Raw genomic sequence first — 24,389 nt, forward strand, 5'->3', positions numbered from 1 at the left:
TTGCAGGGCTGAGAAAACTGTCCTGGTCCGCGCTGGCCCTGTGAACTTGATGCAAATGCATTGGGGGGGTCGTGTAGCCCTGGCGTCCGTTGTGGCAGTCAGTAGGTGTTGGGGTTGCAGGCCGGTCTTCGCCTGGGTTGTTGCTGCTTGTTAATTTCGGGGGTTGGTCTGTGACCTTGTTTTCGATGTCCGGCTTTTGGTGGCCGTTGGTCATATTGCTGTTCCCATGAGCCAGAGGTTGATTGTCTCGGCGTGTTTTATTTTCTTCCCTGTCTGTGGTCTGGGGGGTCTGTGCATCCCTTTCCACTTTGGTGCTTTGCCTCTTTATTTGAGGCCGATTCTTGTCTTGTTTTCCCTCATCGGAGGAGGTGTCGGCGCTAAGTCCGCTGGCTGAAAGGTGTCGCTTTTTGCCACTCCCCATCGGGGGGTTCTTCAGTTTCTTTTTTTGTTTCCTCTTTCGTTTGTCCCTGTTCACTGTTTCCCAGGGCTCTTTATTTTTCGTCCCATCCTCTTCCATTGAGTGTTCCTCGTCAGATGAAGTTGGGGTTGAGTTGTCCGGTCGTGCTGGGGCCTACCCTTTTTTTGAGGGCCCTTCTGTTGCTTTGCCGCATTCTGTGCTGTGGTGTCTTTGTCGATGGAGGGTGAATGAACCTCCTCTCTGGTCGCCTTTTTGACTCCGCTGCTGATGATTTGTGCATATGTTGCCCTGCGTTTCGGGCAGGCCCTGTAAACATGGCCGGCCTCCCCACACAGGTTGCAGCACTTGTCTTCCTTGCAGTCCTTAGTCATGTGTCCCTCCTGCCTGCAGTTTTTGCAGAAGGTCACACTGCAGTTTGCGGCAACATGCCCCGTTTTGCCACTGTGGCATACTCGTGGCTGTCCCACGTAGTAGAGGTAGCCTCAATTTCCTCCAATGGCGAAACTGGAGGGGGGGATGCAGGATGGTTCCGTTGCCGTCAGTTCTCAGAGTCACCTTGATCTGGTGCTCACTTGTCCAGATGCCAAAGGTGTCTTTCAATTGCACGCTGTCACTTTTCAGCTCAGCGTACCTGGCGAGGAACGTGAGCACATCAGACACGGGGACGTGGGGGTTGTACGTGTGCAGTGTAACAACCCGGTTTTGCTGCGACGGTAGCGTAAACAGAGGCTCCGCAGTCAGGATAGACAGGGGACTCTGGTTACCTTTTTCTTTGAACACGTTCAAGAATTTGATGCACGCTGCAACACTCTTGAAGGTGACATCAAAATATCCATTGTTGGGGAAGTTTTGCAAGCAGAAGATATCTGTTGCTTGAAACCCGCAACATTCGAGCAGCACCCGCTTCACGAAGAAGTTTCGGTCCACAGTTGACTCCCCTTCCGCTTTCTTCGCTGTGACTCGGGCAGTGTTTCACACTCCCCAGCCTGGTGGTCGGGATGCAGCTGCAGCCATAGCTCGTACGTTGAGTCTAAACTGTATCGGCGTTAGGCTTAGACCAGCATGTAGATCCACCAATAGCGGCCGAGGTCTAAACGTTGCCTCTTCGACGACTTCAATCCCTCCGTGTTCTCCAATCCACGATCGACATCGAAATCCTCAGCTTCCCTTGATCAAATGTACTACACTTGATCTTAGCCAAAAGGGGACAAGTACCAAATGGCGCTCGCCCGAAGTTCCCGAGTCAAAGGGATTGAATCCGAAATCCTCAGGTACCTTTGGAATCTGCACATTAGGGTAAGGCTATTGCCTCGCTCTAATATGCAGATTTTCCAAAAACTGATCCCGCCCATTGTGGGAGGGATTTCCCTTACAACATCTCGCAAGATTGCGTTGAATCTCATGAGACATTACGAGCCGGGTAGATCTCGGGAATGGGGTCTCTGCTTTTCGGGTGCAGCATAGCCTCAAGATTGCGCCCAGCATGTTTGTTTTTTCCTTAATGGATAAATGTAACTTTTTACTCCGAGATGAATGAAGGTTTGTTCTTTTTGCGTTGGCGAGCACCTCGGGAGGCACCTGTCCGCTGGCCAGAATGGTGGGATCCCATGCCAGATTCTGCACTTGGGATCTAATTAATCATGCACAGGTCAGTTCCAGTCCAATTCTCCTGGTGGGCCAACAGCTGCCCGCTTTCAGGTAATGGGTTCGAAGGTCCTGGCCCCATCATTAAATACCAGTCCAGCACACCCCGATCACTCTCTTCTGCCCAGCTGTCTTCTCCAGACTGTTCGGGATGTCATTATTCCACAGGGAAAATACTAGAAGTGTCAAAATCTCCCACACACCAGCCCATCACCTGCGAGGCTCTCATGCCTCACTTGGACCTCTGCCTCTGGAGTCTTCATCCATCCCATTCCATAAGGGTTGTGGTATCCCTTTGACCCCCTTGCTTGAGATTTTCGTGCAGCCTTGTTGGGGTCCAGCTTCCCTCCACTCGGTCTGCCTCCCGTTGTTCACCTTCTTCGTCCACCTCCTTGCCCCTCTGCCAGCCATCGTGAGAACTTGCCGTGCCCTCTTCCTTGCACAGCCCTCCTTCCAAATTCCATGCGAAGTGAGCACGGGGGCGAAGGCGATGGAAAATGGGTTTGGCATCGTCCTGAGCCCAATATTTATTTGAGGTGAGGATGTAAAGGGATGGAGCTGAGTCCTTGCTGAATACAGAACGTTCTACAGCAGAGGGGTGAAAGTCGAAGGGTATGGTGAATACACAGCAAGGGCTGGGATTGGAAGAAGGGATGGGGGTCAGAGAGGCGGGGAAGGTGTGGAGGATCCCGGATGGGCTGAAGTTTACAGTCCGCAACACCTGCAAGGAAGAGAAACTTACTTGAGTTTCTTTTAAAGCTCAGAAACATGTAAACGGTCAGATGTTCATGAAGGCCGTCATCATTGTTTAAATTATGAAATAAGTTACAAAATAAATCCCTGATGTTAAACTGTTTTAATTAAGAGTTTTTTTGTTCGCTTTAACATCTATTAGAGAGATAATTGTTAAAGAATATGCAAATTGTTTCAAGATTTTTGGTCTTTGTCATAGAAACCCATATAATAATAATCGCTTGTTGTCACAAGTAGGCTTCAATGAAGTTACTGTGAAAAGCCCCTAGTCGCCACATTCCGGCGCCTGTTCGGGAAGGCCGGTACGGGAATTGAACCCGCACTGCTGCCTTGTTCTGCATTACAAGCTAGCTGTTTAACTAACTGTGCTAAACCAGCCCCTTATAAAGAGATGGAGAGAAGAGAAAAATGGTCCTGCCCCATATACATACAGATGTATGATTGTGATACCTGAGAGCATGTTTTTTAATCTGCTGATTGCAGTTCGAGTAAATACTATGGGCTGAACTTTTAGTTCATCAGGTGCAGGAAGGGAGGTGGGCAACGATCCAAAATACCAGCTCACATGGCTCCTTGTTACTTTCTCGGTACTGGCCATTTTGACCAGGCTGGGTGAGGGGTGGTCCTATGACCTCAGCCACTCCATGGTTAAGGGCAATTAAGCTGTTTGAAGAGCTCATTAAGAGCTTGTTGAGATTTTCAATGGGTTGCATGGGCTGCATGCACTGTCGGGGTCAGACCAGCTGAATAGAGGCAGGTTCGTAGTGGGGTACCACACATGGCCGTCCAAATAAATAATCTGGGCCCCATTTTTAAAGAAAATTAGGGGTGACAACGGCATCTTGTCCACTGGGACAAGTGTGCCATCGCACCAGCGCAGGTGGAGGGAGAGTGTACAGCAAGCAATCGAGCAGGAGGGCGGCACGGTGATGCAGTGATTAGCACTATTGCCTCATGGTGCCTAGGATCCAGGTTCGATCCCGGCCCTGGGTCACTGTCCATGTGGAGTTTCCACATTTTCGCTGCATCTGCATTGGTCTCACACCCACAACCCAAAGAATTGCAGGGGAATAAGAGCAGGGGCAGTGCTGCCAAACACAATTGGGAGACTACCCAAGCACAAGGAAGGAAATCAGGCCAGCTGGCTCTGCTGAGACACTGGACAAATCAAATGTTCTGAGTTCTCTCACCCTGCGGGTATCCTTACTCAAGCATCCACAGTAACGGTTATTGTGGTTAGTTTAAATTGGGTCTGCACTTGGATTGATCTACGCCATGCTCACTCCCACTGCTGTGCATTGGTCCTTAAGCTTACTGTTTTATGGTGACCCATGAATCTATTCATATCGATGGGACAGCCCTGAGGCTCCTTCTAGACTCCACAGTCTACCATCATGTGACTCTCTATAGCGTACCATGGGCGGTACGATTTTCCAATCCAACATTACCCCTTATGCTACATCACCTCAATTTGATCAATTGTCCTACGATGTACAAGTTTTTCAAAATGTCACATTAGAAACAAGGAACCCTTGGAAGAAAACATCCATCAATACCTAACAACAAAACCAATTAATGAGAATTCAGGACTTCAGATAGGTCTTCCGAGCAGCAAGCTTGTGGTGGTATGTATTGGGGGGGATACGATACACCACGTGTCGACAGGCTATTGGTGGAGGGATGCCAGGTCCTGATAGGATCTGCCACCTACTGGACTCCACCCAGAAATGCCGGTATAAGAACCCAGTTTTCCCTCCATTTCCCTCAGCAGCTGCATTCTGTAACCACGCTGCTGGGGATAAAGTTCTGCTTAATAAAGCCTTCAATTGACATTACCTCAACCTGCCTCGCGTCATATTGACGGTGCTACAATTTATTAAGCAGAATTTAAATTGAAGAAAACGACGTGGGAACATGGAGCTCCGAATCACCCCGGAGTGCCTGCGCATCGCACCCCAAGCAGCTAACTCGGCCTCTATCTTCAAACACTGGATGGCATGCTTTGAGGGCTACCTCCGAACGGCTTCCGGCACACCGACAGACGAACAAAAGATGCAGGTCCTCTATTCCAGGGTGAGTCCTGACGTCTACTCCCTTATCGAGGACGAGGACGGTTTCACCGGTGCCATCGCCGCGCTGAAGGATATCTACATCTGGCCCGCCAACCAGATTTTTGCTCGCTACCAGCTCGCCACACGACGGCAATTTCCGGGGCAATCGCTGGACGAGTTTTATAACGCCCTGCAGATCCTGGGTCGAAACTGCAACTGCCCGGCGGTAACAGCGAGTGAACACACAGAGCTCCTGGTCCGTGATGCATATGTGGCAAGTTTGGCCTCTTCCCAGATCTGCCAGAGACTTCTGGAGAAAGAATCTCTGGGACTTACAGAAGCTCGGGCCCTGGCGGCATCCCTCGATGTGGCCTCGCGTAACGCCTACGCCCCCGACCGCACTACAGCCCCTTGGGCTCTGTGGACCCCCGCTGCGGTCGACTCTCCGACACCCCCCCACCCCCGCAAACCTGCGCGGCCAAAACACCAGACCAACTGGGGGGGCCCCGCTGCTATTTTTGCGGCCAGCCGAAACACCCTCGGCAGCGATGCCCGGCCCGCGCGGCTACCTGCAAAAGCTGCGGGAAGAAGGGCCACTACGCGACGGTGTGCAAGTCCCGCGGGGTCGCCGCTATCTTCGGGGAAGAAACGGGACCACAGACCCAGCCCCCCCAGCGATCCACGTGTGGCCAACGGACGCCGCCATTTTGGACCCCGGACGCCACGAGGGAGAGATGGGCGCCGCTATTTTGTCCACCCCCGACCGCGCTCGATCCGTGGACGCCGCCATCTTGGCTCAAGGACCCCGACACAGACGGCCACATACTGCCTGAGTACGATGCTCAACTTCAACAACCACGTCTGGCTTCGACGACCCTCGACCAGTCGCGACCCCGGACGCTCCAGACTGCAACCACTACAGTCCTAATGAATGGCTACGAGACGCTGTGTCTTATCGACTCTGGGAGCACGGAGAGCTTCATTCATCCGGACACGGTAAGGCGTTGTTCCGTCGTAATTCGGCCAAGCACCCAGAAAATTTTCCTGGCAGCGGGTTCCCACTCCGTTCAGATCACGGGGTTCTGCATCGCTAACCTAATGATGCAGGGGAGGGAGTTCCGAAATTACCGGCTGTATGTCCTCCCCCATCTCTGTGCGCCCACACTCCTAGGGTTGGACTTCCAATGCAACCTCCAGAGTTTGACATTTAAATTTGGCGGCCCTATACCCCCACTGACTGTCTGCGGCCTCGCGACCCTCAAGGTTGAACCGCCTTCCTTGTTTGCGAACCTCACCCCGGATTGCAAACCCGTCGGCACAAGGAGCAGACGGTACAGCGCCCAGGACCGAGCATTTATCCGGTCCGAAGTCCAGAGGCTGCTGAAGGAAGGCATCATCCAGGCTAGCAACAGTCCCTGGAGAGCCCAGGTGGTAGTTGTTAAGACCGGGTAGAAACAGAGGATGGTCATCGACTATAGTCAGACCATCAACAGGTACACTCAGCTAGATGCGTACCCTCTCCCCCGCATATCCAACATGGTCAATCGGATTGCACAGTACAAGGTCTTTTCCACCGTGGACCTCAAGTCCGCCTACCACCAACTCCCCATCCGTCCAGGTGACCGCAACTATACTGCCTTCGAAGCAGACGGGCGGCTATACCACTTTTTAAGGGTTCCATTCGGCGTCACGAACGGAGTCTCGGTCTTCCAACGAGAGATGGACCGAATGGTTGACCAGCACGGTTTACGGGCCACGTTCCCGTATATCGACAGCGTCACCATCTGCGGCCACGACCAGCAGGACCACGACGCCAATCTCCAAAAATTCCTCCAGACCGCTCACGCTCTGAACCTCACTTACAACAAAGAAAAATGCGTGTTCCGCACCGATCGTCTAGCCATCCTGGGCTACGTAGTGCGTAATGGAGTGATAGGCCCCGACCCGGAACGCATGCGCCCCCTCATGGAGTTCCCTCTCCCCCACTGTGCCAAAGCCCTGAAACGTTGCCTGGGCTTCTTTTCTTATTACGCCCAGTGGGTCCCCCAGTACGCAGACAAGGCCCGTGCACTAATCCAGTCCACTACTTTTCCCCTGACGACAGAGGCATGCCAGGCCTTTAGCCGCATCAAAACGGATATCGCAAAGGCCACGATGCGCGCCTTCGACGAGTCCCTCCCCTTCCAGGTCGAGAGCGACGCATCGGATGTAGCTCTGGCGGCCACCCTCAACCAAGCAGGCAGACCCGTGGCCTTCTTCTCCCGAACCATCCACGCTTCAGAAATCCGCCACTCCTCAGTGGAAAAGGAGGCACAAGCAATAGTGGAAGCTGTGCGACACTGGAGGCATTACCTGGCCAGTAGGAGATTCACTCTCCTCACTGACCAACGGTCGGTTGCCTTCATGTTCGATAATGCACAGCGGGGCAAGATCAAGAATGACAAGATCTTGCGGTGGAGGATCGAACTCTCCACCTTCAATTATGAGATCTTGTATCGTCCCGGAAAGCTGAACGAGCCATCCGATGCCCTATCTCGCGGCACATGTGCCAATGTACAAGTGGACCGTCTACAAGCCCTCCACGAGGACCTCTGCCACCTGGTGGTCACTCGTTTCTACCACTTCCTTAAGGCCCGCAACCTCCCTTACTCCGTCGAGGACGTCCGAACAGTCACCAGAAACTGCCAGATCTGCGCTGAGTGCAAACCACACTTTTTCAGGCCAGATAGAACGCACCTGGTTAAGGCCTCTCGACCCTTTGAACGCCTCAGTTTGGATTTCAAAGGCCCCTCCCCTCCACCGATCGCAACGCGTACTTCCTGAATGTCGTTGACGAATACTCCCGTTTCCCTTTCGCCATCCCCTGCCCCGACATGACAGCGTCCACGGTCATTAAAGCCCTCGGTACCATTTTTACACTGTTCGGTTTCCCTGACTATATCCATAGCGACAGGGGGTCCTCCTTTATGAGTGACTAACTGCATCAATTCCTGCTCAGCAGGGGCATAGCCTCGAGCAGGACGACCAGTTACAACCCCCGGGGGAACGGGCAGGTAGAAAGGGAGAATGGAACGGTCTGGAAGGCCGTCCTGCTGGCCCTCCGGTCTAGGAGCCTCCCAATTTCCCGCTGGCAGGAAGTCCTCCCGGATGCCCTTCACTCTATCCGGTCCCTGCTGTGCACCACCACGAATCAAACGCCTCACGAGCGCCTCCTCCTCTTCCCTAGGAAATCCTCCTCTGGAACGCCACTTCCGACCTGGCTAGCAGCTCCGGGACCCATTCTGCTCCGGAAACATGTGCGGGCGCACAAGTCAGATCCGTTGGTGGAACGGGTGCATCTCCTTCACGCCAACCCGCAATACGCCTATGTGGAGTACCCTGATGGCCGACAGGACACGGTCTCCCTGCGAGACCTGGCGCCCGCCGGAGCTACCCACACCCCCCCAATGCCAATCACCACCTCCTCACTCCCGCCGGTTCATCCCGCAGCCACCCCCTTCCCGGGGGGTTCGGTTCTCCTCCCAGACCCGCCCAGGAGTAAGGACACAGGGGACAGCGCTACGCTCCCAGAGTCGACGGGACTCGAGCCAGCGCCATCACCACCACGCCCGAGACGATCGGAAAGGACGACCAGGGCGCCCATCCGGCTCATCGAATCACTTTAACTCTCAACGTTTTCAGTTATTGTGTCTTGTTATAGTTATGGCATCATGTTCGATAATTTTGTGTTTTGTTCAAAGTTACGGCACAGTACCGACTCTGTAAACCCCTACCACCATGCGAACCACCATCCCGCCGGGGGTTTTTTCAACAAGGGGTGAATGTGGTGGTATGTATTAGGGGTAATACGGTACACCACGTGTCGACAGGCTATTGGTGGAGGGATGCCAGGTCCTCACAGGATCTGCCACCTACTGGACTCCACCCAGAAATGCCGGTATAAGAACCCAGTTTATCCCTCCATTTCCCTCAGCAGCTGCATTCTGTAACCACGTTGCTGGGGATAAAGTTCTGCTTTAATAAAGCCTTCAATAGACATTACCTCAACCTGTCTCGCGTCATATTGACGGTGCTACAAAGCTCCAATGTCGTTTTGCTGACTTCTGATTGAATATAATGGTGTGATACAGCAGATGAGTGGCAGCATTTCAGAATCTGAGCTGGACTGCAATTCAATTCGTAAGAACAACTTTAAACACAAACTGTTGAAGTAAACAGGATGATCCTGGCATAAAGATATGAGATCAGGTAGCATTAAACATTAGGAGTGTTCGTCTTGAAAAGGGCCAGAAAATGGTTCCATACAATCTTTTAATAGGATTCTTGTACATATAGGTTGTTGGATATGCAGGGGGGAAAAAAGTTTGGAAATTAGGCATTCTTGTGTTTGAACGTGAAATTATTTTTCCACTTGCGCTGTTAGCACTGTTGCTTCACAGTGCCAGGGTCCCAGCTTCAATTCCCGGCTTTGGTCACTGCCTGTGCAGAGTCTGCACGTTCTCCCCATGTCTGCGTGGGTTTCCTCCGGGTGCACCGGTTTCTTCCCACAAGTCCTGAAAGACATGCTTGTTAGGTGAATTGGGCATTCTGAATTCTCCCTCACTGTACCCGAACAGGCGTCGGTGACTTGGGGATTATTACATGAACATCATTGTAGTGTTTTTTTTAAATAAATTTAGAGTACCCAATTCATTTTTTCCAATTAAGGGGTAGTTTCGCGTGGCCAATCCACCTAACCTGCACCTCATTTGAATTGTGGGGGGTGAAACGGTAGCACAAGTGGATAGCACTGTGGCTTCACAGCGCCAGGGTCCCAGGTTCAATTCCCCGCTGGGTCACTGTCTGTGTGGAGTCTGCACATTCTCCCCATGTCTGCGTGGGGTTCCTTCGGGTGCTCCGGTTTCCTCCCACAGTCCAAAGACGTGCAGGTTAGGTGGATTGGGCCATGATAAATTGCCCTTAGTGACCAAAAAAGGTTAGATGGGGTTATTGGGTTACGGGGATAGGGTGGCAGTGCGGGCTTAAGTGGGTCAGTGCAGACTCGATGGGCCGAATGGCCTCCTTCTGCACTGTATGTTCTATGTTCTAAACCCACGCAAACACGGGGAAAATGTGCAAATTCCACATGGACAATGACTCAGAGCCAGGATCGAACCTGGGACCTCGGCGCCGTGATTTATTGCAGTGTTAATGTAAGCCTACTTGTGACACTAATAGAGAATATTATTAAATTATTGCCAGTGTAATGCTATATTGCAGTAACATCTGTCCATCACTCTTCACTTACAACCCATAAAGCAGTACTAATCATTTCATACAAAAAATGGCTGAATTTTTAATTAGCACTTGTGCGGGAAAAGTGCAAAGGGACATCACAAATTGTCTCTAATTGCTCTGGTTAACTATTTGCAATATACAATGTTGATATATGAAAGAGATTGGGTTGGATTTTAAAAAGCAGGCGAGGGTCCAAATTGAAGGGGGGTGAGATGGGCGTTTAATTTAGTGTGTTAGTCTCTGTGCCAATTTAGCACCATGATCTCAGCTCCCAACCATTTGAAAAAGGTCACTGGGGTCCGGTTCCATGTCCTGGCCTTGCCTGGCTTACTTTAGGCACAGGCATCACGATTTTAAAAAAATTTAGCCAATTGAAAGCCAGGGAGCCGGCTTGCCAATCAGTGACGAGGCGGGTGGTTGGGGGAGGGCTTGGGCGGGGGGGGGGGGGGTGGGGGGGGGGGGTTGCTTCCGCTGCTGGCGGGTAAGTGGGAGACCCTGCAGCCACCCAGCCAAGATGCCAGTGTGAGGAAGCAGGCAGCAAGAGTCAGAGTAGCAAAGTTAACTTTATTTATAAAATGCCTCAGTTGCCTGTCCATGATATTGGAGGGACACCCCTCCAGGGGATAGCCAGTGACAGCAACTATGGCCCAGCAGCCACATTGGGTCCTGGAGGGTGAGCCCCCCACTTGATTCATTGGAAAGAGAAAGAGCCACCCTCCACCAATAATATTCAGCCCTTTGTGAGATCCCTTGGTATTTTTCCTGTGTTGGCCCTGAGGTGGCCTTTTCATTCATGAGTCTGTAATGCGACCATTGTTGGTTACATATGCTTTTCAAAAAGTGTCATAAATTTCAATTCATTTTGTTTAACAGGAATGTTTGCATTTCAATGGGATTCCCGGTTTCACTGGTTCAGTAGCTTTAAATGTGAAAGCTACTCTGAATTTCGATTAGTTGGAGCTGTATCCTTTGCAACTTTATGGCAATGCACTATGCGATCAGTAATAAGCAGTAGAAAGGAAGTATATTGAATAGGGCACAGGATACGAAGAAGGGAGAAATCTCTCATGAACGTTAGTTACAAGCACAACTGAAATATGGTGAATAATTTGAATCTATTCCTGAGGCCACAGCAGAAAGGTGCCCAATACTAAACAAAGCGACCGCACACACAAGTTTGCCAAAATTGCCTCTGAGAATGACAAGAGGAGAGCGATAAAACATCCTGTAGTATCAGAATACAGTATTTATAAACCTGTGTGGGCTGGGGACTGATTTTAAGCTTTGCTCTTACTGAATATAGTTACTGGCTATTTGCCCTATTATTCTCCTAAAATTCCTTTCATTACTACCAAGGTCATATGTTCTGTAATAGGATCCTCTCCTTAAATATACCCACATTCAAAACCTTGAAATCATATTCAAACACACACAGGGGGGACGAACAGCCGAGTTTATGGTAGATCCATGTGTGTCAAGTGTGGAATACATGACAAAATTAAGTGTGCGTTCCTTATTGAGCAGAAGATCGTGATCAAGGTGCTGAAGGCCCAAGCACAAAGCCAGAAATCAAAGTGAACCATCTAGATTTGTACAAACAAGGAAGTAAAATAACAAATTGGCACTTGGAAAGAAAAGTTTGTATTTACAGCATTGCAGGATGAGTTGTTATGTTCAAATTCTAGTCTTTCAATGTAATGGCCTATAATTAAGTGGCAATATATGGTGAATTAAATGTACACATTGTTATTAGTGTATGGTTATTTTTTAATTTGTGTGGCGAAAGAGACAAGGCATGAGTTATATATCATTCAGAATTACTGGACAATTTGCACCGCTCCATCATTAGGTGTGTAAAAGTCAGAGTTTGTTGCCAACCTCCCTGTGAGTTTCCAGGATTGTAGCTTTTGCACTGTTAAAACTAATTAAACTTACCTCAAACTGTTAGGGCTAGTAATTAACAGCCACTCTGCAGGTTTATGCTCCTGCAATGCACCGTCACCTCAGCCGGGGGCACAAAAGGGAACAATTGAAATTGTGGAGTCTCTCTCTTATCGTAGTAATTTATTGCTAGTGTTATGGAGAACCCCAAAGTGTATCATGGAGTTCACCTGACCCACAACTTTTAATAGATTGTGATATGGGGAGCACATGGCTCACTTTACAGGTATGGTACAGCAGAAATGGACCAGTATTTTTTTAAAACCAAACAATGTTTATTCTATGAACTCAAGTTAACCTTTTTAAAACAAACAGTGAATATCTTAGCAACCATTAATTCAAATACACCCCCCCAAAGTATACAACACTAAGTAATCTGTATGCTGTCCTTTTAACACCCAGAAGACTTAACAAACCTCTAAACAGAAGCACATCAGGGTTCACATTCAATACTGAAAACATTTATAATTCTGAATTCACCAAATGATGAAGAGATAGTCCTTCATGGCAGAGAGCTCAGCAGTACAGCTGCTTTTTCTGACTTCAGCTGCAACACACAGAAAAACGAAACCAAAATGACAGACACACCCAAGCTTTTCTCAAAGTGAAACTAAAAAGCAGAACTAGAGCTCAGCTCCACCCACACTCTGACATCACTGCAGTAACATGTGCAGCCAAACATTTCTTAAAGCGACATTCTCATGACACTAGAGAATTTTAAATTTTGATATATTTTCGGAGAAAACGTTTTTTTGGTGGCACTGGCTCGCTTGTACTTTTGCCTTAATGCGTCCGTTGTGTAGCTGATGGGCTTGGCTGTGTATAATAGTATCACCCTTGATGTTCGATTTCCACCCTGCTGCTACAAGAAGCTGCTGAGTCCTCCTGTTGTTCCAGGTGATCTGAATGCTACGGTTGGAGTAGCATCGCTTACACTCTACGACCTGCGTCAGCTTATGCCAGTAGGTGTCTTTGTACGATCTACAGTTCCTTTATTGGGATAGAGCTTTTAAAGATTATTTCTGTCACTCATTCACACTTGTACAATCTTATTTTTTTATACAAAAGATCACACAGCTGATACGCAATCCATTGTTACTGAACTCTATCGTTTGTTACATTGAGCTGCTTGGAATCATGAGAGATCTCTGGAAAATATATGAAGGGCATTTTTCCTTAGTCAGTGTCAAAGTCACGTAATTTGGAAGTAATGAAGGCAGCAGTTGTTATGTTCATTTACACAAATGGAAGGAGATGTTGTTTATACTGTTACATTTAAGAGATTCAATAGCTGGTCAGTATCTTGGAAGTTGAATTTGAAAGATAACTTTGAATAACATCTTTGCACCATTCTCTGTTCGATACATACATAGGTACATAGAAGAAAGGAGCAGGAGGAGGCCTTTTGGCCCTTCGAGCCTGCTCTGCCATTCATCACGATCATGGCTGATGAACATCAACTACTTCCTGTGGTAATGAATTCCACAGGCTCACCACTCTTTGGGTGAAGAAATGTCTTCTCATCTCTGTCCGAAATGGTTTACTCTGAATCCTCAGACTGTGACCCCTGGTTCAGGCCACACCCATCATTGGGAACATCTTCCCTGCATCTACCCTGTCTAGTCCTGTTAGAATTTTATCAGTCTCTATGAGATCCCCCCTCATTCTTCTGAACTTCAGCGAGAACAATCCTAACCTAGTCAATCTCTCCTCATATGACAGTCCTGCCATCCCTGGAATTAGTCTGGTAAACCTTCACTGCACTCCCTCGAGAACAAGAACATCCTTCCTCAAAAAAGGAGACCAAAACTGCACACAGTATTCTAGGTGTGGTCTCACCAAGCCCCTGTATAATTGCAACAACACATCCTTGCTCCGATATGCGAAACCTCTCTCAATGAAGACCAACATACCGTTAGCCTTCTTTATCGCCTGTTACACCTGTTGTGACAAGCATGAAGACACAGATAAAATAACACATTGCAGAATTCCTAAAAGCATTCCTTTTTGCAGAAAAAAGTTTTGTAACCTAGACATTTTCATTACCCATTGATATGCAGTGGTTGTGAACACTAGGCAAGGTCAGGCACACAGTTGTGAACAGCCCTGGCCAACACTTACTGTCTATGCTCATGGAAGTACGGCTATTTGGGAACAGTGCTGGTAAGTGCTAACCCCTGAGACATAGCACCTAAACAAAGCTAAGACTTCCTCTGGCTTGTTCTTCGCCCAGTGCAGATTTCTATCGTTGTGTCAAAGTATTGATGTGAAAAATGCCAGAACAACTTGAATGAAGTTTCAGCTGCAATGGAGGTAAAAAGCTGATGGGAGAATTTACGACAAAAACAAATTAATGTACTCATTAGGTTGTAGGATGGAATGGTGCATTAAGTGTAGAGTATTTTTTTTTTTTAAATTTAGAGTACCCAATTCCTTTTTTTTCCAATTAAGGGGCAATTTAATGTGCCATTGTAGTACTGGCTAAAGGGCAATCTGACGTAAAGTTATCACAGAATTGTAGACATATTATATATATATATATATATATATCTATATATAGTGGACATATTATTTATATATATATATATATATATATATATATAGCCAATTCACCTACCCTGCACATCTTTGGGTTGTGGGGGCAAAATGCACGCAAACACGGGGAGTATGTGCAAACTCCACACGGACAGTGACCCAGAGCCGGGATCGAACCTGGGACCCCAGTGTCGTGAGGCAGCAGGGCTAACCCACTGCGCCACCATGCTGCCCTATTAAGGACGTTTATGTTCAACGACTAGGTAAAACTGATATTTGAAATTGTGCAAAGAATGTGGTTAGGTCGTTCATGTGGTTAGAGCAGGAAATTCCCACTGGGAAAGTGCCCAGGAAGACCATAGTTTCTCCTCGAAAAAAAGCCCTCCTTTTGATGATTAGGAAACCGCTCCATTGCTCACCTAAGTAAAGCCATTGTAGTGCTGGCTAAAGGGCAATCTGACGTAAAGTTATCACAGAATTGTAGACATATTTTAAATATGTATATATTATATATATATATATGGCCAATCCACTTACCCTGCACGTCTTTGGGTTGTGGGGGTGACATGCAGACATGGGAAGAATGTGCAATTGTAGATTATATTAATGAGTGAGCTTTGTGAAACAAATTATTAACATTTAAACATGTACTTTGTAGGAACTGGCTCATGGACTTACGGCACTTCTAAATTATGAAGGCAATACTGAGGAAGAGTTCTGTTCCACATTTCAAGTAAGTTCTAATTTTTATTTAATTTCCAACATCCTTTTTTATTATCTGGAGAATAACCAATTATTGAAATCCCGATGATGAATAAAAACAATATTCTATGACACCTGAATCGCCAGAGCTTTTTAACCAGTTCTAAGCCTGTACCAATACATTTTTTATTAATTGTGTATTTGCACTGGATTTGCTGTGTTGTATTTGATTCATTGATTTGAGTTATTGTAACGTGTACCGAGGTCCAGTGAAAGGTATTGTTCTGCGTACAGTCTAGACAGACCGTTCCATACATGGAAAAACATAGGACATAGACAAATACACAATGTAAATACATAGACACAGGCATCGGGTGAAGCATGCAGAGTGTAGTCATACTCAGAAGAGAAGATGCATGGAGAGATCAGTTCAGACCATATGGATCATTCAGGAGTCTGGTAACAGCGGGGAAGAAGCTGTTGAACCTGTTAGCGCGTGTTCTCAAACTTTTGTATCTTCTTCATGATGGAAAATGTTGGAAGAGAGAATAACTCTGGTGGGAGGGGTCTTTGATTATGCTGCCCGCTTTCCCAAGGCAGCAGCAGTGTAGACAGAGTCAATGGATGAAAGCCGGTTTTGCGAGATGGACTGGGCTGTGTTTACAACTCTCTGTAGTTTTGTACGGTCTTGGGCCGAGCAGTTGACATACCTGGCTGTGATGCAGCCAGATAGGATGTTTTCTATAGTGCATCTGTAAACATTGGTAAGAGTCAATATCGATACGCTGAACTTCCTTAGTTTCCTAAGGAAGTATTGCCGCTGTTGTGCTTTCTTGGTCGTAGCGTCGACATGGGTGGATCAGGACAGATTGTTGGTAATGTGCACACCTAGGAATTTGTCACTGTCAACCACATTCACCTCAGCACCATTGATGCAGACAGGGGTATGTATGAAACTGTGCCCTGAAGTCAATGACCAGCTCCTTAGTTTTCCTGACGTTGAGGGATTTTGTTGTCATTACACCATGTCACTAGGTTCTCTATCTCCCTCCTGTCATCTGACCCACTACAGTCGTGACATCAGCAAACTTGTAGATGGAGTTGGAGCCAAATATTGCCACCCAGTCATGTGTATATAGGGAATGTAGTAGGGGGCTAAGTATGCAGCCTTGCAGAGCCCTGGTATTACATAGAACATACAGAGCAGAAAGAGGCCATTTGGCCCATCGAGTCTGCACGGACCCACTTAAGCCCTCGCTTCCACCCTATCCCCGTAACCCAATAACCCCATCTACCTTTTGTTTGGACACGAAGGGCAATTTATCATGGCCAATCCACCTAACCTGCACGTCTTTGGACTGTGGGAGGAAACCGGAGCACCCGGAGGAAACCCACGCAGACACTGGGACAACATGCAGACTGCGCATAGACAGTGATCCAGCAGGGAATCGTACCTGGGACCCTGGCGCTGTGAAGCCACAGTGCTGTCCACTTGTGCTACCGTGCTGCCCTATTGAGACTATCGTGGAGGAGATGTTGTTGTTTATCCTTACTGAATGTGGTCTATGGTTCAGGAAGAAGAGTTGCAGAGGGAGGAGCCAAGACCTAGGTTTTGTAGCTTTGATATGAACTTGGCTGGGATTATGGTGTTGAAGGGGGAGCTGTAGTCAAGGAAGAGGAGTCTGATGATGGAGTCCTTGTTGTCGAGGTGCTCCAGGGATGAGTGTAGGGCCAGGGAGATGGCGTCTGCTGTGGACCGGTTGCGGTGGTATGCGAATTGCAGTGGGTCCAGGCATTCTAGAAGTATGGAGCTGATGTGCCTCAAGACTTTCTAAAATGAGTTGAGGAACATTTTCTACAGCAGTATGCTACCAATTCAATGGGGATGGAAACATTGCTGGACTTTGGGAGAAAGATAAGTCAAGTGGATCAAGTGTCTGTGGAAGACCGGTTGTGGCGGTATGCATCCGCAGTGGATTAAGGCATCCTGGGAGCTGATGTGTCTCATGACCAAACTCTCGAAGCACTTCATAATGATAGATGTCAAGGCCACCGGAAGGTAGTCATTTGCTCATTTATGTAATTCAAAATATACACAGGATGGTGAGAGGAAGTAGTGGCAGTTTAACTGCTGCTCATTTCATTAGAAAGAAAACGGTTTAAGAAGTTTAATAAACAGTGTGCAAAATTGAGCATTTTCTGATGAAGTATCTAGGGTGCATAAAACTAGGATGAGGAGATTTTTTGAAAATGAATATTGTTATAACATGGAATATTCTGCTAAAGATAGTGGTGAATGCGGATCCTCCACTTGCTTTAAAAAGGGAAATGGATAAATATTTAGGATCATTTTTAAAGGGGCACGGCCAAGGGTGGGGCAACTTCCTCGCGCACAAAGCTCCCCCACCCAACCACATCGGCCCATCATTCCCTAAACTTCTGCTGAGTGATATGTGTGGTATTATCATTACATAAACACTACATAGTGCTTTAGTTGTGTCGAGAGTAGCCACTAGAGGGAGCTACAGTTACAACTATATAAGGCAGTGATGCTAAGCCTGGGGCAGTGTATGCAGGAGTTATCTAGTGAGGATCAGAAGAGCAGATAGTGTGAGTGAGTGCAGATCATAGTTTAAACCAGTAGGGAGATTAGCTGCACATGAGTGTAGTTTAGATTATTAATCAACTGTGGATTCTTAAGGAGTACGTGTCAAATCCAAGTTAGTAGTGTTAATAAGTTTATAGCTTTGTTTAAGTTAAAGTTATTTTGTGGTCTTCGTGACCACTACGCCAACCATCCTGAAATAAGCAACACAAAGAACACCACAGTATGAAGTTGAGTCCCACGGTCACGATGTTCCATTTAGTTTTAAAAATGATTTTGTAATCTTGTTGAAACAATCTAATCCTAAAATAATGCAGCATTCTGCAACGGGAATTATTTTGTCACAGAAAAATGTGATATTTTCTGTAACAAGTATAGAGATTTTTGGCATTTCATGTGCCTGCATTAAATTTCTTTGCTATTGTTATAGAGGCACTGCAATTTTTTTTTTAATTAATTACCTACGGCATTAAAACAAATAAGTCTATATGAATATGTTTGGTGTTCGTATCGCCCGTCAACCCTGTTCTCAAATGGAAACTGGTAATCCATTCTTAGTTTTATTGATTCATGGTTTTTATCCTGTACTTATTTCAGGTATTTCAGGAAGAGTTCGGAATTATTAAATCGTACACCCTGAAGCCAGGTGGTGACAAAATCCCTGTAACCAATCAGAACAGACAAGGCAAGCATGTGACCGTTCTCGTTCAAAAGTCACACTTCACATTGCTAGTTCATGCAAAGGCACACTGAATAGTTCAAAGGATTTACCAAGTTTTTCTCACTTTAGCATTTCCCTATGATTTGTTTTGCTTTCTACAACCATTATAGGAACATCACTTATCACATGGCCTCTGACCCATTTCTTTCAATATGAATATCCTGTTGCCACTGGTGTTGGTTGGAGCAGACAGGGTGATTTTATCACTGAGTTGGGCTGTGCAGTTAAATTGCAAATTGATTTTTATTTTTAAAATGTTATAGGATTCTAGACCTACTGATGTGAGATATTATAGCAAAATTCTTGAATGTGTCATACCATTAGAAACCAGATTAACCAGATGCTGGACTGTTAAGGGCAAAGGGAGAAATAAACTATGTTTTTTGAACAATGAATGTTTTCATCATTCCAGAGTATGTACAGCTCTATGTAGACTTTCTTCTCAACAAGTCCATATACAAGCAGTTTGCAGCGTTCTATTATGGGTTTCACAGTGTATGTGCCTCCAATGCTTTAATGGTAAGTGTTTTCCAAACGGGCAATTGTTAAAAGTACAAAGATTTCTTTAACCACTCGGCCTTTAATTTGACTCCGTTCTTGTGATGTCAAGAGAGTCGGGATAATTGTGAAGCATCTTAATACGTTCCACTGTGTGAAGAATTGTCATGCTGTTGAAGCACAAAATGTTTCTTGTTTCTGACTTGGATCTTATTACTTGATCTCTGGGCAAACATTTATTGCTGCACTGAAATTTGATTATAGATCACACTTTACTGCAATATGGGCTGATATAATTTCCTGTGAATGTTATTTTTGCAGTAAATTTTAAATTTTGATGTAATTATATTCTTTTAACGGCAATATATGTGAACTAAATGCTTCAGCAAGTTCTACTTTACACATCACCCGCATGTGCAATTGCACGGGATAAGGAGCCTTCTTCAAAACCAATCAAATGGAAGCTGTAAGTCATGAATTGGGAACTATGGCCGGAATTATCCAGCCCTTAATGCCAGTGGGATCCTCCAGTCCCGCCGATGTGAGCAGAGATTGTCCTAATATGCACCCATGCACATCATGAGGTAAAAGCAGGCAGTGACAGACACCCAGGTTAGCCAATCAACATACAGGAAAGAACACAACCAATCACCAGACAGAACACCAGAGGGGGGTTTCCCACTATAAAACACACGAGGCATTAGCACTCCGCCTCTTTCCACTGGTGACAACTGTAGTGATAGTCAGGGTGTATATATCAGTCAGCACCTTCTACACGTGGATCAGAGCTCGCCTGGTCTAGTAAGTTAGAGTTAGTACACTTAGAGTAGTAGAGTGTCAACCCACAGCCAGCTGTGTGCATTGTTACAGAAGTTCAATAAATCGTATTGAATCAACGCCTACGTTTGGTGTATGCTTTACCGTTCATCTGCATCCTGTTGCAGTCCGTGTTACCCCAGGGTGAATAACACAACATGATACCAGGAGTCTACTTCATCTAAGTAATTGAATAATTCAGTGACGACCAGCAAGTGCCTTCCAGCGGCATGGAGAAGATCCAGGCCCCTCCACAGCTCCAGACCTCCGGAAATCTCAGCGCCAACTGGCGGGTCTTCAAGCAGAAATTCAGTCTATACATTGAGGCCTCGGGCCTCGAGGATGCGTCTGATGCCAGAATAATCGCGCTGCTACTATCGACTGCGGGGGACCGGGCCATCCAAATCTTCAATTCGCTCACTTCTGCCGACGGCGAGGACAAGACCAAGTTCCAGACTGTGTTAGCCAAATTCGACAGTCCCTGTGAAGTTGAAACGAACGAGAGCATTGAGCGCTATGTCTTCTAGCAACGCCTTCAGAGTAAGGATGAGTCTTTCCAACCCTTTCTAACTCATCTCCGCATATTAGCACAATCCTGCAACTACGGTGACACCGCTGAGTCCCTCAGCAGGGATCAGATCGTGTTTTGGTCCACCCCTAAAATACATGACCCTGCCAGTAGCCATCGAGACGTGTAAAGTGCATGAACAGGCGAAAAGTCGCTACTCCTGCCTTAAATCGGCAGAACAGGACCAACTTGCCTCCCACGAGGCAGAGAGCGTACAGGACATCGCCCGAATGTGGCGCCTTAGCATCGCTGAAGGCCGCAATTTTGTGCGCTTTTCCCGGGGTCCCACGCATGCGCACCACGGACGAGAGAATGAAGTGGCCGAAGACCACACTGCGCAGGTGCGAGCGGCGGCTGACCACACTGCGCATGTGCGACGACGCACGGTGCATTATGACGTCAATGTCATGATGTGCCCGAGCTGTGGCACCGCCCACTTAAAGCGGCAATGCCCTGCAAGAGGCAGGCGATGTTTAAATTGTGGGGAGCCTGGCCATTATGCAGCCTTGTGCAGGTTCGCACCTCCGATCGTGGGCCAGCGATCCCAGTTCCAACGCAAACGAGTTTGAAATGTGCAGCAAGAGCTGCTGGATTCGGAACCTGGTAACACCACAGATCCAGAGGACGACTGCCTGGAGTCGCCATATCGTGTGGGCATCATTACCACATATGACAAGGCCTCCTCAAATTCAGCAACACGCCTCCCCATCCTCAACGTGGATTCTTGCGCTCCTAGCGTACAGGGCAACCCTTCCGTCCACCGCTATGTCTCCGGCACAACTCCTTATGAATCGTGACCTGCGGACGACTGTTCCGGCCATTCATTTACCTGACCTGGATCACCTCCCAGTGCTGCAAAAGGTGGAGCAACTCAGAAACCGGCAAAAGCTGACATATGATGCTCATGCTACTGATTTGCCTGTGCTCTCTCCGGAAGATGCTGTTCGCATCAAGTTGCCTGATGGAGGTTGGTCAGCTCCAACTGTTGTTCTTTGACAGGCTGCTCCCAGGTCATTTGCGGTTCGCATGGCTGATGGATCCATTATCAGGCGCAACAGAAGGGCACTACGCAAACTTGCCTGCCCACCACCGGATCTCACGTTCCCAGCTGTCGTTATGCCTTTTCCGGACACCTCGCTCCACGAGGCCACCAATCAGGCTGCAATCCTGCCTGTCAAGGCACCGTCATCCCCACCTCCACCTCTCAGTCGGTCGACGCCAGCCCCAGAGATTGGACTTATAAATATTTCCTTTGTACATATTGATCTGTATCTGCCGCTAGACACCTTAGATGTACATATGCCTTCACTCACCATTTGCTGTAAATAGTTATATCTGTAAATATGTCGTATATGCTCTAAGCAACCGCCAATTTTTTTTTTAAAAGGGGGGGGGGGGATGTCATAATATGCATTCATGCACATCATGAGGTAAAAACAGGCAGTGACAGACACCCAGTACAGCCAATCAACATACAGGAAAGAACACAACCAATCACCAGACAGAACACCAGAGGGGGGCTTCCAACTATAAAACACACGAGGCATCAGCACTCTGCCTCTTTCCACTGGTGACAACTGTAGTGATAGTCAGGGTGTATATATCAGTCAGCACCTTCTGCACATGGATCAGAGCTAGCCTAGTCTAGATAATTAGAGTTAGTACACTTAGAGTAGTTGGGTGTCAACCCACAGCCAGCTGTGTGCATTGTTACAGAAGTCCAATAAATCGTATTGAACCAACACTTACGTTTGGTATGTGCTTTACCGTTCATCTGCATCCTGTTGCAGTCCGTGTTACCCCAGGGTGAATAACATGACAGAGATTTTAATGGTTCACCAGCCCTGCCATGGGTGTGTGGGAAGGGGGGGTTTGGAAAGGCCAGATTTGTTTTCTTTCTCCTGCTTCTGCTGAATTAAAAAATAAATAAAATCTGCATCCCTTGTTACATTCTTCCTTTTCTCTAAAAGTGACAGCAAAACTAGACCGAGTTTTACAGCCCTGCCACGGCTGCGGCAGGGCCGTGAGAATACGGTGAGCAATTCAAAACTCCATTAACCTCCAGGAAAGGAAAATCCCATTGGTGCGAGGGGCTGTAACATTCCATATTGGTTGTTCACCACATTAAATGCACGTGTACAGTGTGACATTCCTGCCCTTTACTTTTGTGAATGTCCGCAAAGTATTGGAAAACAGAATAACGATTACCACTGCGACTGCAACTAGTATATTTTAAACCGATAACGTGTTGCTTTCAACTATTAACATGGACTCAGCTGGATTTAATGCACCTATTTCCCCACCTTGTTACATTTCGATGTTGACACTAAGACTGTTGTTAGGCCGGAAAAGAGAGGAACTTTATTCTGAAGATAGCAGTGTTGAATACTGATGATACCCAGCAAAAAAAACAAAAACGGAAAATAACCTTTATCCCTCCATGCAGAAAACCTTGGCCTTGATGGCCGTGGAAATACCTCCCAAGTATTACTAATTTGTATTTGAAAATATGAAACTTGTGTGACTAAAATAAAATGGTTACCGCTGAAATCCTTTAGAAATCCTGTAACTCCGTATCGACCTGAACTGCTATCACATCTTTCTGATGACAAGCCATCACCTGCCACTCTTCCGTGAGCACTGGTGATCCAAACAGAGGAGGAAACTAGGAGATCCTCCAAAAGCACAGCCAAAGTTTGTAGGAGGCTTTTGAAGATCAGAAGCAAAGAGGAAGGTGGAGCTGTATGTCTACTAACATCAGGTTTGTGGGGATAATGGACAACTGAGAAGGTGTGCGTTCCCATCAAAAAGATCTGCACTGGCACTGGTATAAAGACATTCAGTGCAAGAAAGTTCCAGGCTTTTGCACTGTATTATATACTTGTGCTGCACAATACATTACCTAAATGCCATATAGTTACATTTTCTAATACATTATTGTAATCAAACTGGGATAGAAAGTGATTATTAACTTTGCAAGTGGCTCTCCACTTCACAGAAACATCTCAGTAGTCATTAAACTGCATTTAGAACTCTATAATTCCCAGGTAGCAATGAATAATAATTACTCCCTTTTGAGATTGCCATTGCTGCGAGTGGTTATATTTGTCCTGATATCTCTGCTGCTTAAGTTAGCTCAGTTGTGTCATCTGACTTTGATCTCCCTGAGTTAAAAAATCTCTCTCCTTCACCTTACTAAATTAATCTGTGTCCGCTACTGTAATTCTAACCTGCATAGGTCTCTTAAGGAATAATATAAAAGATTTTTAAAATATTAATTTACCAAAGTTCATTATACTCCTCCCCAATTCAAGCAATTTTACTAAAGTTCCATTATAAACCATTTACTCATGTTTACTGTAAGGACGTTACTTGAACTTTGCACAAGAACAGAATACACCCCGGACCTTACAACTTTTTGTCATGCAAAATGGCACCCATGAGCTTCTGGAATTTTCTAGGCAACTCCCATGTTTATCATTAATAGACCCCTGAATGCGCAGCATGGTGGTGCAGTGGTTAGCACTGCTGCCTCATGGCACCAAGGTCCCAGATTCGATCCCAGCCCTGAGTCACTGTCCGTGTGAAGTTTGCACATTCTCCCCGTATTTGCGTGGGTTTTGCCCCACGACCCAAAGATATGCAGGGTAGATGGATTGGCCACACTAAATTTGCCCTTAATTAGAAAAAATGAATTGGGTACTCTAAAAAATTTTTTTTTAAATTAATAGACCCTTGACATCCCCTTTTCTTCTAATTAAACTATCACAGTGCCAGTTCCTTTACTATCCTGAATGACCTTAAAGAATGTGTCCGTTGACCTAGCCATATCCTTGATCAGCCTAGTTATTTAACTCCAA

General features: G+C 46.8%; 1 protein-coding gene across 3 annotated transcripts in view; it reads left to right on the forward strand.

Moving 5' to 3' along the window:
• The window catches only part of hectd2 (HECT domain containing 2), a 174,889-nt gene that overhangs the window by 121,461 nt on the left and 29,039 nt on the right, over positions 1-24,389 (forward strand). For all 3 annotated transcript variants that reach the window (XM_072479036.1, XM_072479033.1, XM_072479032.1), the window contains 5 exons: positions 11,017-11,105; positions 12,888-13,046; positions 15,278-15,352; positions 18,524-18,611; positions 19,060-19,166. In XM_072479036.1, the coding sequence (XP_072335137.1) occupies positions 11,017-11,105; positions 12,888-13,046; positions 15,278-15,352; positions 18,524-18,611; positions 19,060-19,166 (518 nt within the window). The remainder of the gene's footprint in view (positions 1-11,016; positions 11,106-12,887; positions 13,047-15,277; positions 15,353-18,523; positions 18,612-19,059; positions 19,167-24,389) is intronic.

The sequence above is a fragment of the Scyliorhinus torazame genome, chromosome 16, assembly GCF_047496885.1.
Source record: "Scyliorhinus torazame isolate Kashiwa2021f chromosome 16, sScyTor2.1, whole genome shotgun sequence".
NCBI classification, from domain to species: domain Eukaryota; kingdom Metazoa; phylum Chordata; class Chondrichthyes; order Carcharhiniformes; family Scyliorhinidae; genus Scyliorhinus; species Scyliorhinus torazame.